We start from the raw sequence: 24781 nt of genomic DNA, 5'->3' as shown, positions 1-24781 counted from the left end.
ATACGTCATTTTTCGTTATGATCGTAATTTGATCATTGAACTAGATAAATAGGTTTACAGCAGGCTTCGCAGCCCAGCCATTGCACTCTAGCTGGATCAGTCACATTTTCTCGCAATGGGGCGATCCTGCCAATCATGCGATTGAGTGAAAATGATTGAACTACATATAATTCATTAAAACTGCGATGGAACATGACTAGAATCTACATCTGTGTAAATTTTGCGGTAAAGTAAACATTACAAAACTTTCAATCGCACGATGCTTTTTACATCCATATTATAGATATTACTACTAATTTAACTACCAGGCGATAACAAAGACATAACTGACAAAATTAAATTTAAGCGCTTATAGTCCATTCACTTGTCGCACTTTACGGAGATTCACTGCTTTCGAGATTTGTTCCCTGATTTCCTGAAAACGTAAAACCCGATTAGACTCGTAAAGTTGTACATTTTTTCGTCATATTTGGCAATAACGAATAACGAATGTTCTCTTGTATGAGAAATAAGGATCTAAACCATAGATTGCAGAAGTTGACCAGGCGATCACTGTTCCTTCCGTAACAATACACACACAAAGCACTAGCTTTTAAACATGACTAGCCTTCTCCTTTTTTAGGAAAATATGTTTCGTCCTGTGACCATCATCACATTTTTAATCAAATAGTTTATATTAAGTGCTTTGTGAACGCAAAATTTTGAATTTGTATATCGTTGTACGTCATATTCCTGTAACATAGTTTTACAAATACGCCAAATCGTACCGCAATATGAGTTGAAACGTTATGGTACATCAACTCGTGTAGTTGTTCAAATTGCAGCCTTGAGTTACAGAAATTGTAAGTGCTGTAGTTGTTTCCTTTATTGTGCACAGGGAAGTCGTTAAATGGGCGTCCGCCGTTCATTGTTTCTGCGCGAAAAAGTCGTTGCCATTTCTTGATATTTCTGATTTAATTACATTGTAAAGCTATATAGTTTATTTTACCAAACCCAAATGGCTTTGAGGATGAAGAAACTGAACTGGACCATACGGCTGAAATCATTTACAAGTTTTAATAATGGGTCAGTTTCTTTATCCTCAAAAATAATGAGTTAATCTGTTAGGAGTGTTTCCAAATGCCTAAACTGGTATTATTTGTTTATTTTATTTTTTTATTTCTTTAGAAAATACATAAAGCCCAATTCACCAACTTTATAGTTTCAGTAACTAATAGAGGTAAAATTGTTTTTTTGTTGGTATTTCCGCATACGATTACAATAAAATACCGTCAAATGGCGTCTTCGGGTGATAATTTTTTAATTCCTTGAAGCTTTTATTGCACAGCGTGAACCAGAGCACGATTGGACAATCTTCGGTGTCACCTTCGAACACTAGAAGCTCTTTGGGCGGCGCGTTAACAAGCTCCTTTACGTTGATTGGTGGAAACGGGAGACCGTCACGCCAAGCGTGTGCCGCTGACAGAATGATTGGCTTCACCAAAATAATATATTGTAGCGTTTCGTTTAGGAGGGTGATCTTTTTTGGGGATATGTCGCACAATATATTGCTGTAAACAAGGAACTCGTGTAGTTAACTCTGTTTACCATGTAACTGAACGAGTCGTCACTCTCGTAGCGGTTCATGTCAAAAACGATTATGACGTCAACTTGTCTGGAACTCCTCAAACAGCATTCCACTGATACATTCTTAACTATACCTGTGACAAACACACAAGTACTTGATATAATTAAGAAGTGTTAAAAGGAGAAGTACAATTAAAAACGTTTTTTTATTAAAATAAATAAAATATTTTTTTGTTATTACCACTCTGTAACGAGGCGTTGTTATTACCACTCTATATCTGATTTGTATATTTCTGAAAAATGCCTCCACAAAATGCTTTGTACCTGCGTCAAGCACAGACAAATTCTCTTCATTTGTGGATAAGCTATCCAGTTTCCGGTGCCCCAGTCTTTGCATGATCTCCCTGTGGAATTCTAGAAAAACATATTTGATTTTCCACATAACGTGTAATACAGCCAAATTGCATACAATTTTGAAAATTCCACACATAATATATAGCTGACCAGCTGGCAATAAATAACCAGGTGCGAAGACACGCCGTATAGCAGAAAAAAACGTTGGTTAAATAAACTCTAGGTTATTATTTGCCTGTATGTCACTTGTGTTAAGATTTGCATTATGCATGACAGCAAAAGCAGAACAATTATAAATTGAATATTGGTATGTCAGAATGTACCTGAAAGCTCGCTTGCATCGCGACGTAATTCGGGTTGGATGGCTTGGATTGGTTGAAAGTTGTGGGCAAAATTTATGACCGCTGAAGTGCGTTCGATCACACTGTTACGATCTTCGACAATGTGTGTGTTTCTAAAATATTGATACAAACAGTTACTAGGTTTAAAGGCTTCGCAGCCCGTGCATTGTAGCTTAGCTGAATCAGCTACTTTTCTTGACAAGTCGAGCCAAGGAAACAAGACACTTTTTAGTAATAATTTGAAAAGGAATTTGCATGGTTTCTCAGCACTCGTTGTGTAACTAACAAACAATCACGTGCTTGAATAGATTTGCGAATGACTGAAAGAAAGAAAAATCAGTGTCTTCTTCAACACTTTCCTGCTTTCGACTCCTACCTCCGCATTTTGAAACCTTGGAACAATGCAAATAACTTTATGTTGCCAGAAACCAAAAGGAATAATAAACTAGACAAAAGATTAAAACTCACAATATCTTCAATCAAAGAAGTTACGCTGTCCTTTCGTATCTCGTCTGCAAAAAATCAAAGGTATTTACATAACAGCCAGAAAGTCACAAATATCAAAATATATTGTTGTTACTGGCAGTTAAAAAGCATTATACATTTTTAGATAAGCTACATAAATCGGTGTATATTTGTGTGTCTGTTTGCCTTGCAAACCATGCTCTCTGTAGCGTGCCCGACGATGCGGAACCTATAAGGCACAGTCAAACCGATGGAGAAGGCGTAGGTTGCAATGGTAGCATATATGCAGCAATGAGGGCAAAATAACCAAACAACCCAAACAAACATCCTCACAGTTGCAATGTGTTTGATGTATTACTGAAGTTCAAGTTTAAGTTCAAGACCAACTAAATCCAAGTGCAAAGAGAAGTAAACAAGGAAAGTTGTTTGGTGGTTCTTAATTTTTAAAGGGAGCCCTAAAATGTGCAATCACTTACCAACTAATTGAATCAATTTCGGATGCATTTCGGAGCCGGAATCGACGTGACTCAACAGAATTGAGAAAGCGCATCCACAACTTCCAATGTAATAGTGAAGAGGAAATTCAGGGCATTCCCTGGTGACGATTCCTTCGTCCCAATGTGATCCGAAGTGTTTCGTTGCAATGTTGACCCCATAACGTGGCATAGAAATCTCGTGTGGCGTGTTTTCCATAAATACTGCGAAGGTATATATTTCTTGTTCAAACAAGAACCGTTGAAATGTTATATATAGCAAAAGCACCAGACTAATTGCGTAAAAAATGCAACATTATACCGTGGTACTGGCTTGCAGGCAAGTTGTCTTTGGCGTGGATTGATGTGAGAATGGGATATGGAACATCACCTGTCTGGACAACATCTTTACCAAGACCAGACAAAGTTTGATGCATTTTCTGTGCGAAAATTTCTGCGTTAGCCTGAAGTGCTTTAATTGTGCATAGCTTTGTAAAATTAAAAAAAATATTTGTTATTAAAAAACTTTTTTATTTCGCTTAGCGTTTAAGTTGTTATCTTAACTGCGTTTGCCTGGCAAAGTCAACAGCAAACTATTTATTGCTTTTTGCAACTTAACTTTTTATCCATCTGTTAAACCAGCACAATATATGGATGAATTTGCTTATTTTTTTACTACAGGAACAGTGCAGTAAATTGATTTAGGGAGGCGTTTGCTTGCTACAAATTTACAACCTCGTCACGTGATACGTATAGTGAATTTAGGCGACCCTACTTTCTATGCTTATCTAGAAAAAATATTGGAATAAAATCATGAAAACCGCACACCTCTTCTCCCAATAGTTTTTCGCCAATCAAGTAACCAAAGAAATCCACAGGACTTGTCGGTTGGTCGTAAGCTTCCTTCACAGACTGACAGCGTGAGCTGTGTAATAATAAAGATTCATAATGTATAGGCTACGTGCTTGTATTTGAGCACTTACTCTTCAGTGCACCACGTAAGTTTATAGCAAAATTTTTGCTCTGTAAGCCTAAGAGTGCTGACGCAAGAGACGCAAACATCGTTACATGTGAGATTTTTTTTTTTGAAATATGTTTCTGTTACCAACCAGTAGAGGTAATAAAAGCTTATCAAATTATTCCCTGGACTTTCCTCCATTCTGCTTTTCAACCATTCGTGATATTCCATCTGGGACTCAGCTCTCATCCCACCATTGGCATAAGCGCTGGTAAGGTACCTGGATGAATGGAATCAAATATTGGTCAAAATTGCCTCTCCCTAAATTGCTTTGCTGTAAATCCCATTGCTGTTTGTTCTAAATCCAAGTTGACAACGAACATTCTTATTGTTATATTAATTCTCACCACGCTGATCCAGAAAGACCGCTTGTGTACGTCAGAGCATCTAACAAACCGGCATCTTTAAGAGCAGCCATTCCTCCACTCATCCCAATGGCAGCTCTGTAACCTCCACCTGAACCAACCACTGATATCTTCGGTGTCTGAAAGCATGAAAAACATTTTTACTATAGTGTATTGCACAATTATGTTTTGGTCCAAACATTCGAAATTACTATAATTATGCAATTGCGGAGACATTAATTACTCGAGGCTTATATTGATATATGTTTTAGGTACGATGTTAGTTACACATGGGATAATTTCTCCAGTGCTTTGTATAACCTTCACCTGATCCTCGGTAAGGACGGGATTTTCGTCGGCGAGAAATCGCTTGATTGCTTCTTTTACTTTTGGCATTCGCTTGCCCAAGAACTTTTTTTCGCCATCACAAATGTCTTGTGATAAACGAATGTCGGGCTTCTTTCTTTATATGCAAAAAATCACCAATCTATTCAACAGTTTGTTGCATTGTTGATATGAAATTTTTAACAAACTTACTGAACATATTTGGAGAACACGACGTCCAACTCTCCACGATTCTACAAAAAAATGTTGTAATGCATGCTAATGGTAAATGAACGATTCACAATGTTTGTGTACAAAATAAAAATAAGCTTTTAACTTTGCAAAAGTTTCTTACGTTCTGTAGGTGGAACGTCTTATGAAGGGTGTCATTTAATTTTATTTCAGACACATCGCAACTGTGTTCACCAACCAGATCATCAAAGAAGTGATGAATACCGTCGTTGTCATATACATAGATCTAAAGATGATACAAGGTATGTTTCGGTCATTTGGAGAAATGCTTGTGACTTCTTCATTGTCCCGATTTACTTCGAAAGTGCAAAGTAATTTCATTTTTTTGATGTTTTCTTTATCAGCCTCTCTGTGCATCAGAATCAACTAACAAATTTGGTGTGGTTTCTTTGCTTGGGAAACACGTATAAGAACAACGCCGGTACAAGGCACACTCGACCGATGCGACCAAATAGGTTGAAACAGAGAAACCGCAAAAATGTCAACAGCATGTATTCTTTATCTAATCGAGCCCGCATTTCCTAGAACCACCCTGCGTACGAAGTACGTCTGGCAACATGTCGAAAGCTTTGTTAGCATCAATATGTTTGTCTGATGAAAATTGAATAACAACTACTTGTAATAAAGGTTACGTGTTTACTCACCTCCACTGGTTGACTGATTCCAAGCTTTTGTTGTGGAATCACAAACCGAAATGTTTCGTTTACCTCTGCTGTGGTAACATTGTTCTTCGTCAAGGTCTTATATGCATTCTTCTTGTCCAGCCAAGGACAGTGTACTTTAATATAGGGATCCGGGGTATCGACTACTACAAAATATGTATTTGGCAAAAATCTTGAAATCCGCTCGTGTGTGGTCGACATTTGTTGTCATAATCAGTATACTGCTTCTATATCTATCTAACGCCATTGTAAATGTTTCATGCATTAAACGAAATATTACACATCCAAATGCTTAGAGTAGTTTTTATACCATGATCATGAAATGCACCGAGAGATATGTTTCGATACGCTACAATTTTGACATCCAGAACGTATTTAGGTTCCACGTTGACCTGAAGTGAAAGAAAGCAAATAAATTGGGTAAAATAGAAAAGAAATTAACACAATATTTACATATGTAAGAAGTACGTTCTATAAACTTCAAACTATCAATTAACGTTTTAGTGTTTCACTTGTGTTAACCTCATACTCTGACAAGCAAACTGCTGAAACTCAATTGGTGTAAACAGGACTAGAATATACAGGGTTACAAGGAAAACCTTACCTCCAACTTTGTATTTATTTAATTATTCAGTGTTCGAATTGGTGTCATAGCTTTGATATGTATTTTAATATATGTACCTTAGGGATATGGTGCTCGTCATCTGCTGTTTCCATTTTTCAGAAGCTTTTTATTCAATTTCAACTACAAAGCAGAGCTTAAATAAGGAAAGATGGACTGAAAGTTTTAGTGCTGCTATCTGTGCGTTGTGAACTTTACTCTGTAACGGTTGAACAAACAAATTCTCCTTATTTTCCTGCTTTTACGCATGACTGACTAAAACAATTTCGTTGTGTGAGTTGTATTTAAACTATTCATAGGGTGAATTTATTTTGGAAAAACCCAGAAATTACTTAAACTTTGAGTTTCGTGTTTGACGTCATATCGGCTGTTAAAGTCGTTGCTTGACGTAATTACAAATTTGCATAAAACATATAAACATAACGTATCAGATGCCCCATATGGCCTTGGGGCACAATGCGTTTGCAAATATGCACAAAACATTGGACTAGAATTTAATCGGTCAAACGTTGTAAAAAACACCTTTTTCGCAAAACCGTATGACTCAAAAACAACTCCTAAACTTATCCCACATGCGAAACGAAACGTGCAATTTTATATCTGTTGTAACGAAATTCCTAGTGCTAAATGTGTCATCCTTTCCGAAAATTTGCCATGATTATTTGAGTAAGAATGGCAAATGGACTGGCTAAGTATTTGTTCGATTGTTATCTTTCATTGTTACATAAATTCCATTGTTAATCTTCCAAAAATATTCTCACTAAATTGGCAATTACATCCACTGCACCAAACAACAGTACATGGGATTATGTTCAACCCTAGCACCAACCACACCGGGTATTGGAGCTAGTCAAAATATTTTGGTCTGTTGACACTGTTAAGAACGAACTCATCTTGGTACTGTCTTTGCCGCTAGCCAATCATTTGGTTTTCTTTAGGACTTTGTTACACTGGTAAGGTTTTCAACATCGTAGAATGTTGAATTGTATGGCGGGCGGAATGGAAACAATTGTATGATTTCATTTACTGCTAAGCTTCCGGGCAAGATATTTACTGCGTTTCTATGATAAAAAAGCCATTCCTAATCAAAAGGTTTGCAATGATGTGATGACATACCTTTGATGTGAAATAAAATCGAATGGGATTTGCTCGAATTCTACTTTATAAGATATATGCTGTCAATTCGTCTGCATAAACTTTACTGGTGCTAATAGGTTGTACAGTGTTTCCGTTCTGCAATAAGTATTTCATCTATTACATAAGGTTCACTTGCATGGCAGCCGAGGCATTTGCGATCCTATCTTGCTATGCGAAAGCATGGTAACACCTCTGCGCATGAACTCATAAGGAACTGAAGATGCCCATGGGGCGAAATATATATTCCTGATCATAAGCCAGGCTGATCCTGTACCAAAAAGCTACTGCTTTTTTTAGTGTTAACTACCCTAAAACTTTACTGGGGCAGACCATCTGTTCTGAGCTGTCGTGAAAGCAATTTTTAGGTTTTCGTTTCGCAATTTTAGTTCCAAAACCTTGACTTGGACACCCGTCGCAACATAATAACCCAACTTGATTTGATTATTTTTTGTTTCCACTGTCTTTCATTTGGCGTATAACTTCTAAGCAAACCTTATGAGTTGTATAGCGTGAAAAGTAATATTCATTCTCTACCATACAACGTTTCGGGCTTCCAGGCACAATAACACAAAATCACTTGGGTTAGTATTTTTCTGGCATTTGCCTGGATGAAATACCAAAGGAAACAACTTTCGTTTTAAACAAACACAACAATAATATTGCAATAAGGTTGCAACCTGCCCTGTGTGTAATATCAAGTATACGATGCTAAACTAATAGTGTTAACTAGGGCTTTATATAAAAGTATTTGCAGATTCAAAAATGTTAAACATGATTTTAACCTGCTTGTAATAACATTAACTGTTAAATAAGTAACAAACTGCCTTCAGGTTTTCCCCAATAAGTGGCAAGTTAACAATGCTAAATGCAATACTACGCAAATCGCGTAAATTTTGTTGCTCGATCGTCAACACTTCGTATAGTGGTGTGACGTATAGGCTGTTTTGTGTGTTGTTGTTGGTTTGAATACAACAGCAATGACGAACCTTGTAAAAACAAGGCTGAGTGAAAATATGTTTCCGAAAAACACCCACACCAGGAAACTACATATGATTACCTCATTTTCCTGTCATTCAACGCATGACTTTAATTGGGCAAGTTTAATTTAATCTATGTTGAACGCTCCATGTTCGGTAAGTATGAACACGAGTTACATGATAAACTAAGTTGTCGTTAAACTTTGAAGAAAGTAAAGCTTCTTTATACCATTTGGCATTGGTCCAACAGGTGTATGTGTTACCGCTTTTCTTGCAAAAAATTATTATCTCAAGTTTGTCCGACAACGTACACCTACATTCGGTCTTCTGTGTTATTTTAAACAAACATTGATGTATGTAGACTACAGAATTGTTGGCAATGATTAAAGCGTCATATTCAACTGACATTGAAACCTGCTTTCTAATACGTTCTTGGCAGCCAAACATTTCATAGTCTATCACCAGGGCAAATGAAACACTGAAACCAATTTTGCACATAAAATCGTGGGGGCGGCACAACTTCTAGGTTGAAGTTCATCAGTTTCAAGGCAAACAAAACATTAATGGTGGGCCCCTATAGATAAGTATACTGCTGCACACCCCTCTCGCGGGTCCATTGACCTGATATATGTCTAGATAAGTCCATAAGGCTTTGTCCATTTAATAATTTCCCATACTCTTGTCATTGTATTTATTTTTTCCCTTTTATAGTTTTCCCAATTTTGGGGTTTAGTTCTGCATGTGCTGGAGAGTTTGATTGCTTGCAACGTTTGCTCCAAAACAGGTTTAGCCATGTATAGGCTATACTTCACCAAATATACACAAGTATTTCGGCGTTACATGTTTTGGATCCAAGTTTGGTGTTAAAATAATTTTTCTGAAATTTTAGGTCTAAAACGTCGAAATACTTTAAAATCAGTAAAGTAACGATCTGATTTATTCTAAACAACATACTTAAAATCACTGATTGTTCATTTCTTGACACGGTTGATTGGTTTTTAAACAGGCTGCCACGAAACCGACCAAGCGTAAATTTTTGAAACTTGTTTTGAGTGAAAGCTCGCGTGACGTTAGTTTCTAGTTCTACACAAGCTTTAGCTTCAAGGTGTGTTGTCAGATTTTGGTTAAGGCTAAAAAGTGATGTTACTATAGTCCTACTGGAAGTAATATTTGACTTTACAACTATTAAGTTTTTTTTTATCAACGAGCGTGTTTTCTTCAAAGGGTTTTTGGTGCTATTAAGACTTGTACAAGAAATACGTAAAATCACAAGAAAAGCTGAAAAGCATGGAGCAATACATACCATCTGGAATTACTCAAGCTTTACATGCAATACCACACTTGAGTTTTGGATTTGAAGTTCTTTATGACCCTGAATTTACATTTGATGATGCACGTTACCTTGAGGTATGAATATAATGGCTGAATAACTTTCACATTATAAAGTTTGTGATATTTTGGTGTGCAGCGAATGTATATGTTATTACAATGTAATGTATATTATATGTTAGCCAGATTGGAAAAAATGCTGTGTTCGGAGGATATATCTTCCACACACTTTGTGAAAGTTTAAGGATAATCCACATAAAAACAATTAGCTAATGCATTACCATATGGAAAATGTTCTTTGCATAATCCGCGCAATTACCGATACCTGAATTTTTTTTACAAAACAGTGGTGCTTATACTGAATATGAAAGTTCTGTATTATTCTTTGAGTGCCAAGATGAAAAGTGCATAGTTTGTTTTATAAATTGAAAGATAGCAGAACATATAGAAACATGCTTTTCAGAGTTTGGCTATGGTTGCCTTGATGCCTATTGTCCTACTCCTCACCACAATGATTGGATTTCTCTTTTATTACTGCGGTGTTCGAGTGAAACGAGTTGCTCCGAATAAGAACAACAACACTGCCTGCTATTGCAGTGTTTGTTTGATGATCACCTTCATTATGCTTGCCCTGTAAGTTTGCTCACTTTTCCAATCTTTTGAAAACTGTGTTATTATATGTTTATCAGAGATAATTGATCCTTTTAATTTTGTTGACAAAGCAGTTGGTTGAACATTTAATAGTAGCTGATAAACTTTTGGATTAGGTTGTCTTTTAGTACAGCATTGTAAGAGACACAGTGGTGTCTATCTAATGAAATATAAATTTAACCTGATTAGGGATTATTGATGGGCTAGACAGGTACCTTTGGGACTTGCTAAGCCCATTGTTTTGTCTTGGCCTTCCTAATTACATATCCGTGCATTATTACTTTATTTCCCAGTGGTGGGATAAGCGTCAGTGTGTATGGAAGCATACAAAGTCATGATGGAGTGGTTGCAGCTTCTAAGGCAACTTCAGACATCAATCAATCATTTTCGACCATCACATCCCAGGTAATTACTCATAGACAATGACTAACAAGCCGTAAAACCCAATTCTTTCACCATTTGTTGTATTTGGTTACACATACTCAAGAAATCTTTGGGAGAAATGCCCTTTTTTGCGTAGTGTGCCACATGACTGTTATGGACTATGTATAGTTATTTATATATTTTTGTTGTTTATTTTAACATGGTATTAAAATGTCTTTGTGTGTTTTTACATATGTTTGGGTTTAATGTCACCATACTTTAAGAAAATTGTGATTTAACACCCAGATGGCCGTTAATCTTCTACATGCTGATTAATCCACCTGCAGTAATTGCCCAAGGCAAGTGGTGGGCTGGTATTGTTAACTTATATACTCCTACTGATTATCGATATCTGCGCATCCAAATACCTTTGCTCAATGTCGTTTGATCCTCCACATACAATGCTGTCATGTTGGCGCCATGCTAGATTCCTTTGACTTCAATCCCACGGGTATAAGCTCATCAGCCAGTCTGTTTTATTTCCCATAATGACTCCAATTAGGGAGGGCTGAATGGTGTCTAGGCTGTTTTTTTCATTGTGTCTTGCTATGTGTCTTTGTTTACATGTAAGTATTTCAATGGGAATTAAATGCTTCAAAATTTAAGCCCGTGCCCACCATTTCCGAATAGTTATAAAAACACTTCCCAAATATGTATATTTGTGTGGCCATGATACTTACTGCCTTTTAGATCCAGGATGTACATGATCTTCTTGATGAACTAGCAGTGCAAGCCAATGACCTGGCCACATCAGCCAAGGGTGAATACAACCTAACAAATCTTAATGAAGCCATCGGAAATTTGGATGCTTTTCTTGGTTACCTTCCTAAGCAAACAGAAGGTGCTGATGATCGTCTGGAGTGGACAATTGAGTTACTTGCTGTCGTGGAGGAATATAGGTACATTTTAATCTATAGAAATGTAATTAACAATAAATTTGTTATGTTTATTTTGGAAGTATTCATGTTTGTTCAATTATCTGTAGTTTTAGCCTTTAAGGGTTCTCAGTTAGTTACTAAACTTGCCCTTTTGGAAAGTACATGACACTTCATATTCTTCAAAATAAATTTTTTTTTTATTAAATTTGAAGTCAAATATACTAAAAAGTAAGTTGAATCTCACGCATTCAAATACAACATCACCTTGAACCTTGTTAACCTATTAACAAAACCACTGGTCACATGACTGCGTAAAAAGTGATTCATGCAGCAAATCATCAATTCCAATTAAGTTCAAGTCTGGAAGATTAGCTAATACAGTGCTCAGCAGAGTATGACAACATTTTTGAGTGGTGATGCATTTCTGTTGTGCGGGATTGTTTGGGATTGGCTGAGATTATCCACCAGGCTTTGGCTTGGCTCTGACGTTAGACTGGTCCACACTTTAACAAACAGTCATGCTTTCTTTTCGAAGAACTTGGCCGTTTTTTAAAAACAAAACAGGAAGGCTGATAAATTTTCCAGCATCTAGGAAATAATTTATATTCATATAAGCTAAGCAAATTACAAAATTTACATTTATGTGTGTGTATTTCTGAAAAATATTGTTTATTTATGTGTGATATTTTTTAAAAAAATAATCCAATAAATTAATTTGTTGTTGAAAAAAAACTTTTGTTTCAACTTTACGTATTTAAGACAAGCTTAGATCGTAGCAAAGAAAATAAATGAGATCACTAAACATTTCTTGGATTTGTTGTGAATGTAAACATATAAATTTATTTCAATATCATTTCTCCTTACCTTGGTTTCAACACCGTTTGTTTTACGTTATCAGTAGCTTTCTTAAAATCATTTTTTTACTACTTTAAACATTTTGAAAGAAAATGTTTGCTATGAAATTGGAATTTTTTAAAAGCAAAACTATGCTTACAATATACAGAATTTCATTCAAATGCAAATACCACATGTTTTGTGCCATAGTATCACAAATATTGTGTCTTGGAAACCAGCTCATTAATTATTTACTTTTTTCAAACAACAATGCCTGGTGGCCAGGACGACACAATGCAACTTTCCCCTAAGAATGAAACTAATGTAATTTGAACTCTTGTAGGTCCTCAAACACTGTAGCAACCGGGAGTATTAAAACATTCAATCTATTTCACAGAACCATCATTACCTTCTCATTGATTGGTCTTCAAGGCTTGGTATGTCTGTTCGGGTTAGCTGGAGTGTGCTTTCATTCCAAGTGCCTTCTTATCACGTAAGTGTGCTTGGTCTTGCGCCATAGCTTAATCAGCAAATATGTTTATGACCAACTCCCTGTATCTACACACCTATGCTATTGCAGTGTATTAACTTTCTTTTGTATAAATGTGAAACAGGAAAGTTTTACATATATACTGTGTAATTAATAACTATTTCTGTGCATTTTTACAGGATCCTTTTACAAAATCTTTACCTGGTGTTAGTTATTGGCAATAGAATTGTGGTTTTCATATATAAGATATGTTCATTTGTTTATTTTAATGTAGAAGTAGTTTGTACATCTGTTTGTTTTGTTTAAACATAGGAAGTGCTCATAATGCCTAATTTGTATTCTTGACCCTTTTGATAAACAATACCATTGTCCATTTTCTCTCAGAACAACCTTCATTGGCCTGATTTGTTTGATGGCTTCATACATGTACATCGGCGCTGGTCTTATGGTGGACGTGGTAAGAGCAATTATCCAATTAACCACATTGATTACTGACAATTTAGATGCTGGTGAGCAGGTCGTAAATTATGGCCATCATAACCTGTGGGCATATAACCAGGACCTCTGCACACTTAGTGCAGGTCATTTACTGTATATGGCATGCACACTCTTTGTAAATATTTATAATCAACTTGCAGGTAGGGTTGAAAAGTGCATGTTGCCATGGCAAAGTTTGTTTTGACTTGAGACTGTCCAAAAGTACATTTTTTTGTATATATACCAGAGACCCTTGTGAAACGTACAACAAATCATGATTTATTGGAATATCACCCTTTTTCTGGTTGTCTTATTTTTACTGTGTGGGCCTATACTTTGTGTGAATTTTAGAAACTTTTGGGAATCCTGAAGGTTTTTTTTACCAATGCATATAAATAGGTTTTTTTTACCAAGCATATAAATAATCTATTACGCTATACGAGGTCTTGTGTTTAGAAACTATTAGTTAAAAAATCTAAACTATGTTTCATTTTATTACTCAGTAGTCAGTTCACTTACAATGTTCCAAATGAGTACACATGTCTTGGTAACAATTGACGGGCAGCGAAGCGTAACATTTTTCTCCCTACTGTTATTGGGAATAAGAGCAGGTGGTCATGTGTCAATAAGAATGTGATTGTAACCCCTTCCCTGTACAACCACAACTATTTCAACATGATTTAAGGCCTTGCTTTCATTGCACAAACAATGGGGCTTGACTTAAATGTACCACTGTTTTCACCAGTTATGGGTTATACAAGTTTACTGATATACATTTAGTGTTTAATTCATAGTGCTGTGGCCAAAAGAAAAAAATACAGAAAATCTTGATATTTTTGTTCTAAACTTAGAATTTTCGATAAAGTAAAATTATTTGCCAAAGTGTTGCGTAATAGTAAAAATATTTATCGAAGATAACGACCAAAACGTCTCAAAAACTTTATAAAACTGAAAAACTTATCCATCGTGCATCCATCACATCATTAAATAAAGTTGACTTTTGCTTGACTGCAGGCTGTAGCTGACCTGTGTATGGAACCATACAACTACATACAAACACAAGCAGTCAGCAAGCTGTATATGGATAACAACACGGCACAATATTATCTTACCTGCTCCCAAGAGCTCGGAGCTTCTGACCCCTACACTGATCTCATGAAAAGTTTTGCTGCCAATGTTTCCCATCTCCAGACCAAACTCAATGGTTATTTGAGTCAAGATACTCTTACATCTGATATTGAGGTATTTGCTCAAGTTCACAGTTAACCTGTAATGCTACAATGGTATATACAAAAAATAGTAAGTCCTGGTTTTGTTTTTCTCTGTTTTAGAGAAGGGAAGCATAATATTGCCATTGATGGTGATATTTCATTATATTACCAGGCTAACTTACAATAACTTCACTTGCTTTTAATTGTGTATAATTATCTTATTACATTATCAATTTTATTGGTTTTCTGACAAAAAACATGTCACGGTTCTAGTGGTAAAAGAAACACCTAAAATTGTGTGTTAAGGATAGTCTAGTGTAAAAGCAAAGCATGTTTTTCTGGCCTCATTCCACCAAAAATATTTTCCCAACCTTTTAAGCAACACTGTATTTTCAGACAATACTTCTACAATTGTCCGACACAGTGACAGAAATATCAGACAAAGTGGATGAGTTGGCACAACAACTACAGTGCAAGCCGGTCAACGTTTCTTTGCAGGCTTTTGTCAACTCCATATGTGGGTCAACCATAGAAGGACTATTTCTTCTTGCTGTTGCACTTTTATCAACCAGTTTTGCACTGACTGCTGTGCTTTGTGCAACACCCAAAACATGGAAGAGATACACTAAACAGAGACAGTAAGGCTTTTGTTTATTTTGTAAAAACATTAATATGCATATGCAGATGTGAGTTGATTAAAATCATACTGTGAATAGAATATTTGAGTTCTGTCACAGTATTTTTTTTATCATTATTTTTGTAAATATACATCATGTACTTCAACAATGAAAAGTAATATTACCTTTTAGCCTTCCACAATATGTTGTTGAAGAGTTTTTTTTATGAATATCAGTTGATCTGTATACAAAAACATACATCCCACTGCATGTTTCCAGAAAAAAGAAATTGCCAAGTGGGCCCTTGAATAATGCATTGAACAAAGATGACTTTCTGGCACTTCATGCCATCCTTTTTTGCATTATGCAAAGACGTCTTATTTCCAGCAACCGATATGCAAAAATAATTTATTGCCATGTATTATTCAAAAATATTTTGCCGTGGTAACGTTGTGACCGAAATTGTTTTATTTCTATTTTTACATGCACTCAAATCAATCAATTTCCTTAAAATTGTCAAAAAATGTTAGTTTACCATTTGGGTAGGTTTTAAAACATTGGATTGAATATATGTTTCATTTTTTGTATATTTATTTGATTTGACACAACTACAATGTAATGCCAACTTTTATTTTTGTCAAATCATTGTAATTCACTCGATATGTTCTAACATTAAGGGCATGTTTTTAGCAGAAATCATGATAGTGAGTTTGATCTTGACGATGTTTTCCTACCAACAACCAACCCACGCCCAGTTATCAGCCGCATCAACAACCCCATGTATGTTTCCCATGACAGCAGAGGCTCTCGTCGAATCAGCAGCAATTTGTCGTCCACAAACCTCCCAGTTGCAACGAACACACTCAGCTTTTTCCGCTCTGAGGAAAACATGACGTTGCTTGAGCAACCTCCACCGGTGAGCTTGATGTACTGACCCGGTAGGCCCAGTCCTCTTGTGTGCTGTATGTAATTAGGGGACTGGGCCTTTTGAATTGTCACATAGGAACAGAATTGTGTATAATTATAATGAAATTTTCTGCAACACCATTTTGTTGAAATGAAAGTGTTGAATAAGCCTGTGCATTCTTAGATGATTTGCCGGTGACAATAATTGCATTTACTGTTGGATAGTATCTGGACTTGTATACTATCAGAGGTGTAATAGTTTTATGTACATCAACTTTGTGCACTTTTATTGTGCATCAACTTATTTAAATCATGTTCATGCAGTATTCACCTCCTCATCCTCATTCACGATACACAGATGAGTGATCGCGTGATGTGCACATTATCACCATCATATCATTGGCTTTATCGCCACCAAGTGTTAGTTGCAAGCCAAAGCAACTTACGGTTCAAGAAAAGTCTCGTTGTGTATTATTGCTGAATTTTTGTATTTCTATTCTGGCTGCCATGCTGGTTGTTGCTCCATTGGAGCTTTTACGCACATGTTCAATGCAATAGGTAGCAGTCTCACTGGCATTAAACATGGTACAAGGCATTTTTTGGACCTAAAAAAATAATTATTTACTTTCCTTTAACCAGTGTTTTGTAAATGCAGTATTTTTACCACAATTTTCACGGTAAAAAACAGTCAACATAACCCTTGTTGTGCAGTCCAAGTTATGTAACATTACAATCTTTATTTTTTTCAAGAATAATCCAAATATAGTTGTGCACGGGAGGTGGGGGATACTATTCCTTGTAAAAATTTTTTTCTAACGGTGCCTTAATATTGTTTCCTTGGGTGATATTTTATGTGGTTAATTTTTTTGTAAACTCTACTTCAATCAAGCCATACATCAGTGACACCTCTGTGTTCGTTTGTGTAACTATTTTAAGGATAACTTTACAGTTTCATTTTGTCCCTGGCACTTTTTTTTAAATATGGCATGTTTGCAAACACAAACTGATTTTATCTGGCAAAAATTTGCCATGGCAACATAATCAATTTTATGAAACAATACATCTGAGACATAGTTGACAAGCTGAGTTGCGTTGACTTGTTTGTTTTTGAAAAAATCCCGCATTTCCTGGCAGTATTACAGGACATGTTGGGTTGCTTTTATCCTGTAGCCCCCATAATGCAATAAGACTATTTTAATTTTTCATTTGCTCTTCTTTTTCACTCTCCAATTGCATATATGTTCTTAAATTTTTCACCATTGCAATACATACTCATACTTGCGTGTGTTAAAAGCTTAGTACTGCTTATTTTTACTGTTGTTTTTTTGTCCATATCCCACTTCAGGTGCTTGCATAGCAGTCTTTGCAAAAATCATCAAATGTTAAAATGGCACCGGTGAAATAGTTACCAACTATGGTTTGTGTTTAAAATGCATCCACATTGTTGCATTATTTTGGGATCAGTTGGACTTTTCGTTCAGTTTGTTGTGTTTTTGGCATATTGCGATAGTTGTGGCCATTATAATGGTACTTATGTGTTGCATATTTTTCTCTTTACCTTGTTTTTGGTGCTTTTCTCCTTGGTTAGTTACCTTTCATATACATGATGTTTAATCCTTGTTGCAAAGTAAAGAAGTTCACCGCTTTCTGTGTTTTCATTTGTGTCATTCAAAGAAAAAACAACAGCTATTCAGAGCTTTATTGTAGTAATACTCGTGTAAAAACAGATCATATTTTTGGGTAAATTATGTAACAGAAAATGGTATTGTGGTTTGAACATTCTTATTTTGGGCCTTAGTGGGCACAAACTTATCACAATATTTCCCAAATACGAAAAACTTTACCACTGCCAGCAGTACTTTTTTATGGTGTTATGAAAGGCAATACTTCTAAACCCCAAAGTTTGCTATGTTCAAATAAACAATATTACAATAAAACACAATTTTACATCATGCATGGAGCAAAGAAATAAACCAGATTCTAGCCAACTTCAAGTAACAAACCAACATGCTTCAAAATTATTGTTTTAGCAGCACAAGGGTGCCTGTTTTCTCTAAAAATCGTAGGTCAAAGAAGGACCTTGATATAGGAAAAATAATAGATGCTATTTGCAGTTCATTCCCAATTAAGAATACTAGACATGCTCTGGGACGTTGACGACCTTGTAGATGATCTTCTGCCCGAAACTATAACTGGTTTCTCTTCCATAAAATCAGGTGAATTTAGTATGGCATGCATTTGTGAGGCTGTCATGTAATAAGAACCAATTGTTAAATTTTTGGGCTATTTGATTGGAAAATTTAACCCTGAATGATGTTATAATTTGGTAAAAACTTTATAGACTAACACTAAAAGTATGAATATATATATGCAAGTGGTAAAGTGTTAAAAAAAGACATAGAAAATGTCTTACATGAATTTGACGACATTGTTCTAGCAGAGGAAGGTGTCTGGATCTTTTCATTCTATAAGAACAAAACCATTTAAAAGGAACTTGATGCTATAATTAAGTTTGGCAACTCACATCAACAATACACCTTTATGTTTTAAATTAATTTTGTTTAATTGTGAACAATACACCCAAGAAATGTATACTGTAAACAAAGGGTGTGTTTTAGTTAATTACAGCCTTTTTATCTATAATTACAGGAAATAACATCTAGCAGTATGTCAGTATGATTTTGCAAAATGTGTATTGCTAAATGCTAGTAGTGATATTTTTTGTTTTATTTTGTATCCAGAAAAATATTATTTTTTTCTCCAATACATATTTTTCTGGATATCACTATCAGCAGAGCCCATCATTTGTCACCTAATGGTATTTAAATTAGTACAATATATAAAACAATGAAATACCAGTTTCAGACTGCTCAAATCATCAGCAACCTCCCCTCTATCCAACTCTTTGAGCAAACCAAATTTCACTAAATCTCTGTTGCTAGTTCTGAAAATAAGTAAATTTGAAAGATCAAAATGCAGATTTTTCATCACTGATTTGACTTGCCTTTGACAGCCACATTGTTTGAACAATGGCCAGAGGGTGTCTGATACTGATGCAAAGTCGACACAGGATCTGCCTGATTTATCTTTTGCCAGCAATTCAGCTTCTTTTTCAATCAGCAATGAAACAATCTGTCATATTTCATACACAAGTTGATATCGATATAAAAATATAAATAAATATTTTTCAGGACAACAAAGAATTTGAACATATCTATGAATGTATCATATCTTTTAAAACAAAAATTACATACTTGTTCATGTTCCTGGAAACAAGCTGCATGTAGTGGTGTCCAAGAACTATCCTTGTTTTTGTGATTCACATCTGTTGAAACATTGCATATGATATAAACTCAAAGAGGCCCTTTACTCTACACTAAACAATGTATATCAGCTGTTCTTCCAACAAAAAAGTTAGTTTGTTCTGGACATGTTGTGATAGTTATATACTGTTATGTTGTTCACAACAAATAACGTTCATATATATGTTGCATAATTCAAACAACAAAATTGGTTTTTTTATTGTTTTAACATTTATTTAATCTCATTTGGTCAAATATACAAGATAGTGCAATGATAGAAACCATAGGTGAATCTTAACTTTTATAGTTAAGCATAGGGTTCCCCCATGAACCTAATTTATAGGTTTATTATCCTTGACTTATGGGGCAGAAACCTTTGGGCTAAAAATTAACAATCTCCTTTCTTCTGATTTTGAAATATTTTAATCTTCCGATTAGAATCGGGTTTTTTAGCACACATTTATTAAATTATTAAATTCTTCCAATTGCGTACCTTCAGAATATCTTAACAAACAATAATTTATATCATACCTGCCCCATAACCAATCAAGGCACAAACTACATCATAGAATCCCCAAAAGCACGCTGTGTACATCTGATTTTGCAGAAAATCCCTGAATGTAACAATTTCTGCTTGTGGTTTTTCAGCAAGAAACTCATCCAGCAACTACAAATGGAAATACAGAGAAAAGTTAGGCTATATGTGTAAAACCACCTTAATTACCAATTTACCATTATAATTGATGGGGGTTTGTGGCATATCTACATCAAAAACGTTAGGACTTTTGTAAACTTTTTTTTGTAGGGATTTAGTTGTGGTTTACTACTGCAAAAGCAAATTAGATAATACCTCTTCGTTACATTTCATTGCAACTGTTGACAATTTAAACGATGAGCTCCCAACATCAGTTCTTTCTAGGAGCCTTGTTAACTCGTAATAGATTTTTTCTTCTTTTTCATTGAACTTTGGAGTTTCTCTTGTCATGACTGATGCATATATTAGGTCAGCGCAAATATTAAAAGATACTTTTACCAAAATATTTAAAAATCGTAAGTACGCACAAAACAGCTTATGGTACTTGACTACAAAGCAACAAACCTGCTGTGAATTGAACTAGAACGTAATGCGATGAGGTGGAACTGGTATGCTTTTTCGGGTGTACCTTGTTAACGAAAACGAAAAATAAGAAAATACAATTACGCTCTATTAAATGAATTATACAAATGTATTGTTTCATTTGGGTAAAAAATTAATGTCTGACTTATATGATTAATCCCACCCCACACATAACCCAACTTTTTTGTGTTTATTTCAGGTTTTTTTATTTTATTATTTTAATTTAGCATGAAACAATAAGTATGTATATAATTTAAATAATAACTTCAAAAAAGGGGCAAAAACAAATAGATATCATAATGCTTTCTTTTAACAAAGAACTGTTTAGTCATTCGACAGAATTGCTTTGTCATTGAAAGTTTCCTTGGTGGGGAATACGTACGTGACTATAGTCACCTTTACCTACACAGGGGATCAATTCTTTGTTTTGTTCATTTGATTTGTTAGAAACAGCTTTGCTTGATTTTCTGTATCATGGAGAAGCATGTGTCAAAAGGAGACCATGTTTTGATAGTATGGCAAGAAAAAGTGGACGAAAATGTCATGAAAACATCACTTGATTGTGTTCGAATGAAAGTTGGAAGTTCTGGATCTGTATCGGTGGAAAATGCAGAAAGGCTTAGTCTCTGTAAGTGCGTTTATCTTTTAATATCGCAAAACTGAAATATTTCGATATTTTCCTGATTTTTTTTCCATTAGGTTGGTGCAGATGTAACTTTCTATAAGTAAATATGTTTGTGTATTTACAGCTGGGCACAACCAATCTGTGTTTGATGTTGCCCTGATCGGACTGTTTTGTGAAAAAGAAAACCACAATGATACGATTTTTAGTGAAATTGCCCGAGTGTTAAAACCAAACGCCAAGTTGTTTGTCCGAGCTAGTTTTAAAGGTGAGAAGTCAAACATAATCTTGGTATTTTTGAAAGGATAAAGTAATTATTACAGGGTATTAATATTTTGTTCTTTAGGCGAACAAGTTGTTTTGCTTTTGAGCAAACATTTACAAATTTAACTTATGACTGTTTGTGATTGTATGTATGTTATATTATTTGTGAAAAATGATAACAATCAAATTATGTTGAAACATGTTGCATTTGTTGAGTTCAGATGGACTCCAAACAAAAGAGAAGTCCATGTCTCAACTAAAACTTTGTGGTTTTGTGAATGTTAAAGAGGTAAGTATCCAGAAATGTTACTCCTCACTATGAAACACATCCCCCAAAATGTCACTTTCCTTTTCAGGTGTCTGATGAAAACCAAAGTTCTGGAGATGTTGGTAGTTATGTCATATTTGGCAACAAACCTTCATATGAAATCGGATCATCTGCAAGTTTAAAAATATCATTTGGAAAATCAAAACAGTCCAATGAAAATGCTAAACAAGTTTGGAGTCTCTCAGCAATGGAGATGGATGACGATGATGTTGTAAATATAAATTGTCTTTTGTTGTTTCTGTGATCGATTGGATGCCAAGTACCAGTTAACCTAAGATATTTGTCATAGCACTTGATGAGGTCATTAGTACTTTAGCCTAAGACTTTTTGCATGTATAACTTACCAGTTTGAGAAAAGTTTGCCAGATGTTTAATGTATTTCACAGGAGTTAATTGATGATGATGAATTATTACAAGAACAGGATCTGGTAAAGCCAGATGCAGCAAGTCTGAAGGCACCTTGTGGAACAAGTGGACCAAAGCCCAAAAAGGCTTGCAAAAATTGGCAAGTTTTTTTCACACCCTTAAGTTGCAGTGATCTAACTCTGCATCTGTCATAGTACTGCCTGGAGCATATCATTAAAAATTAAAAAAAAATTTCATCAAACATTATGTGGTGGGCATTTTTTTTTTTAATTACTGTAAAAGTTCTTGACCAATACAACATGCTGTTATAACTAAAGACAGTCTTGCCCCATACACACAAGTCTATAAACATTTAAAAATGTTTATTTAATTATCAACCCATGTTTGTCAATAATACTAGCTTTGGCATCAATTATAAAATAAATACATTGGTTAGCATTTACTTACAAAAAAAATAAGAAATCCTGTTGTAGCTCTTGTGGGCTTGCTGAGGAGTTGGAAGCTGGTGCTAAACCAAAACCTAAGCCTGTGTCTTCAGCATGTGGGAGTGTAAGTACTTACACTGCATGGTTTTATAACAGCCTTTTGTCTTTATTGTTTTGAACATCTTATCAAAGAATGTACTATAACCTTCAAATGGGTTACATTTAAAAAGACACGAGCCCATTGTGGTTTTGTTCATTTTGTTGTTGTTTGCTAGGGGTATTTTGAGTTGAAGAATTAACATAAAGAGTGTTAAGGCATGGTTATGCCACACATACCAAAATTATCCCAACTAAGTTTCAGAAAGTTAATGCTGAATCCCATAAAAATAATGCTAAACTAACAAATCAATTTCAAACACAAAGATAAGTAGTCTAATATAATAACACACCCTTTTTCACTATTATGCTTGCAGTGTTATCTCGGAGATGCGTTCAGATGCGCTAGCTGCCCCTATCTCGGAATGCCAGCTTTTAAACCAGGAGAAAAAATATCTTTATCAGCAAATCAACTGAAGGCAGATATTTGACCCTGAAAGTGTCAGCAAAACTGATTGTACATTCGTTATATGTATTCTCACCTTTGTGACAAGTTGCAATAATACACGCACCATTTTTTACTTTGGACACGAAGTTTTAAAGCGCTGCGTTGTATTTAGACCTTGGCTGAATTAGTTACTGGTTTATTAAAAAAACAACAGTTATGTGTTGGTCTTCCCTTGTATGAAGAATTTTGTGTGAAAATTCATATTCAGTGGTTTCCATAAAAAGAATGATGCGTGTTCACATCCGTGCGTACAACTTTTCGGGTTATCACAAAAGCGTCGTTTTGCTGCTTGAAAAATACTTGGCAGACTTGGAAGACCTTTGAACCAATGTATTCAAAAACTTCTTATTTATAACGAATATAAATTTGTTTTTGTTGCGCGCAGCAAAACGCTTGATGAGTCTAGGAATAAATTCTGAACTTCACCTATGGTTCATACTTTGTGATGCGAGTCTATTAGGAAGTTTTGTCTGAATGCCCAAGGCATGCGAATGTCCTTTGGTCAGTAATCTGTTCAGTTATTTTGAGCCTAAGCCAAAAGTGAAATTTGGTATTTGTACCAATATGCCGGATGTCAAAAGTTAACCCATACCGTCCTACACGAATAGGACAAAAAATGCCTTTTGAGTCAAAGCGAATGAGAGAAAGGGACCCGAACAAGTGCAACCGGGCAAGCGCGGATGAAATCATAACATGTCATTCCGCAGGCCACGCTTGAGTGGTCAGCTATCTGTTACAGCAACAGTACAGCGAAGTTACAGCTACTTCTGTCTACAATTTTACTTTTCTGCCAGCATGTAACTTTAGGCAGTATCTTTGACTGTGCGATGCACAATATGTTTTTAATTAAATGTATTGGTAGGTATTGGTTTGGGTGTAGTGTGTTGCCTAATTAAGTTCATTCTGTTACATTATACGTAGAGATTTAGCAAGTGGTTGGAAACTCAAGTACCATTCGCCAGACTGTGTTTTGTGCGTAGTTGCTGAAGCGTAACCAAACCTTTGATTTCATGGCTTGTAATTTAAGAATAATCTTAGGAAACGATTTAAACACGAATCCAATCACCCATGGACTGTTTGCGTAACCTAACCGCTACGAACTTACCGACGGAATTCCTGTAACGTTGACAGTAAACGTTTAAGTGTGTGTAGTTATCAAGTTCGCTACGTTCGAAATACGGTATGTATTTGTGATGCTGAGTTTGCGTGTGCGAAGGTTGAATAATGTTATTCGTATGCAAATCTCGGAAACAATGAGTGGATATGTGGATAATGAAAGTTTAGGCTTCACTACCATTCGACTTCAGTGGCTTCATCGTAAATGATGTCATCCATGTACCTGATAGGACATTTAGTATGCCTCATGAACACAGAGCAAGTTTACAAAAGACAGCCCACCAAG

At 35.3% G+C, this 24781-nt stretch overlaps 4 protein-coding genes across 5 annotated transcripts; 2 read left to right on the top strand and 2 right to left on the bottom strand.

Annotated features, from left to right (window-relative positions):
* Nucleotides 1–349: 349 nt before the first annotated feature.
* LOC145907160 (cytosolic phospholipase A2-like) lies at nt 350–6516 on the bottom strand. Its single transcript, XM_082994590.1, has 18 exons — nt 6481–6516; nt 6110–6191; nt 5782–5945; nt 5241–5363; nt 5099–5139; nt 4889–5024; nt 4565–4701; nt 4309–4437; nt 4028–4124; nt 3522–3639; nt 3203–3424; nt 2638–2773; nt 2244–2374; nt 1891–1980; nt 1588–1700; nt 1270–1474; nt 768–913; nt 350–415 (listed from the first exon to the last, which is right to left on the bottom strand). Exons 1-18 carry the CDS (start codon nt 6514–6516, stop codon nt 350–352), a joined length of 2172 nt encoding a protein of 723 aa, XP_082850716.1.
* A 3246-nt stretch (nt 6517–9762) lies between these two features.
* Nucleotides 9763–17996, top strand: LOC145905568 (protein tweety homolog 1-A-like). Of its 2 annotated transcripts, none has more exons than XM_082992807.1 (10): nt 9763–9942; nt 10328–10497; nt 10809–10920; nt 11629–11837; nt 13048–13143; nt 13525–13597; nt 14632–14859; nt 15225–15466; nt 16139–16361; nt 16676–17996. In XM_082992807.1, exons 1-10 carry the CDS (start codon nt 9823–9825, stop codon nt 16715–16717), a joined length of 1515 nt encoding a protein of 504 aa, XP_082848933.1. In that variant the 5' UTR covers nt 9763–9822; the 3' UTR covers nt 16718–17996. The 2 variants fall into 2 exon arrangements, with proteins under 2 accessions (XP_082848933.1, XP_082848932.1); XM_082992806.1 differs by having other exon boundaries at nt 16136–16361.
* A 37-nt stretch (nt 17997–18033) lies between these two features.
* LOC145905569 (uncharacterized) lies at nt 18034–20726 on the bottom strand. The gene is made up of 7 exons (XM_082992808.1): nt 20504–20726; nt 20185–20320; nt 19606–19676; nt 19356–19483; nt 19208–19295; nt 18765–18816; nt 18034–18597 (listed from the first exon to the last, which is right to left on the bottom strand). Exons 1-7 carry the CDS (start codon nt 20636–20638, stop codon nt 18467–18469), a joined length of 741 nt encoding a protein of 246 aa, XP_082848934.1. The 5' UTR covers nt 20639–20726; the 3' UTR covers nt 18034–18466.
* Nucleotides 20727–21138: 412 nt separating this feature from the next.
* On the top strand, nt 21139–23804 carry LOC145905967 (anamorsin homolog). Its single transcript, XM_082993308.1, has 7 exons — nt 21139–21398; nt 21520–21660; nt 21878–21945; nt 22013–22195; nt 22371–22489; nt 22824–22899; nt 23249–23804. Exons 1-7 carry the CDS (start codon nt 21245–21247, stop codon nt 23360–23362), a joined length of 855 nt encoding a protein of 284 aa, XP_082849434.1. The 5' UTR covers nt 21139–21244; the 3' UTR covers nt 23363–23804.
* The last annotated feature ends 977 nt before the right edge of the window (nt 23805–24781 follow it).

This window comes from Ascidia mentula, chromosome 6 (assembly GCF_947561715.1).
Source record: "Ascidia mentula chromosome 6, kaAscMent1.1, whole genome shotgun sequence".
In the NCBI taxonomy this organism is placed as follows: Eukaryota; Metazoa; Chordata; class Ascidiacea; order Phlebobranchia; family Ascidiidae; genus Ascidia; species Ascidia mentula.
The sequence above is the reverse complement of the archived record's forward strand: the minus strand, read 5'-3'. Positions and strand labels throughout refer to the sequence as shown.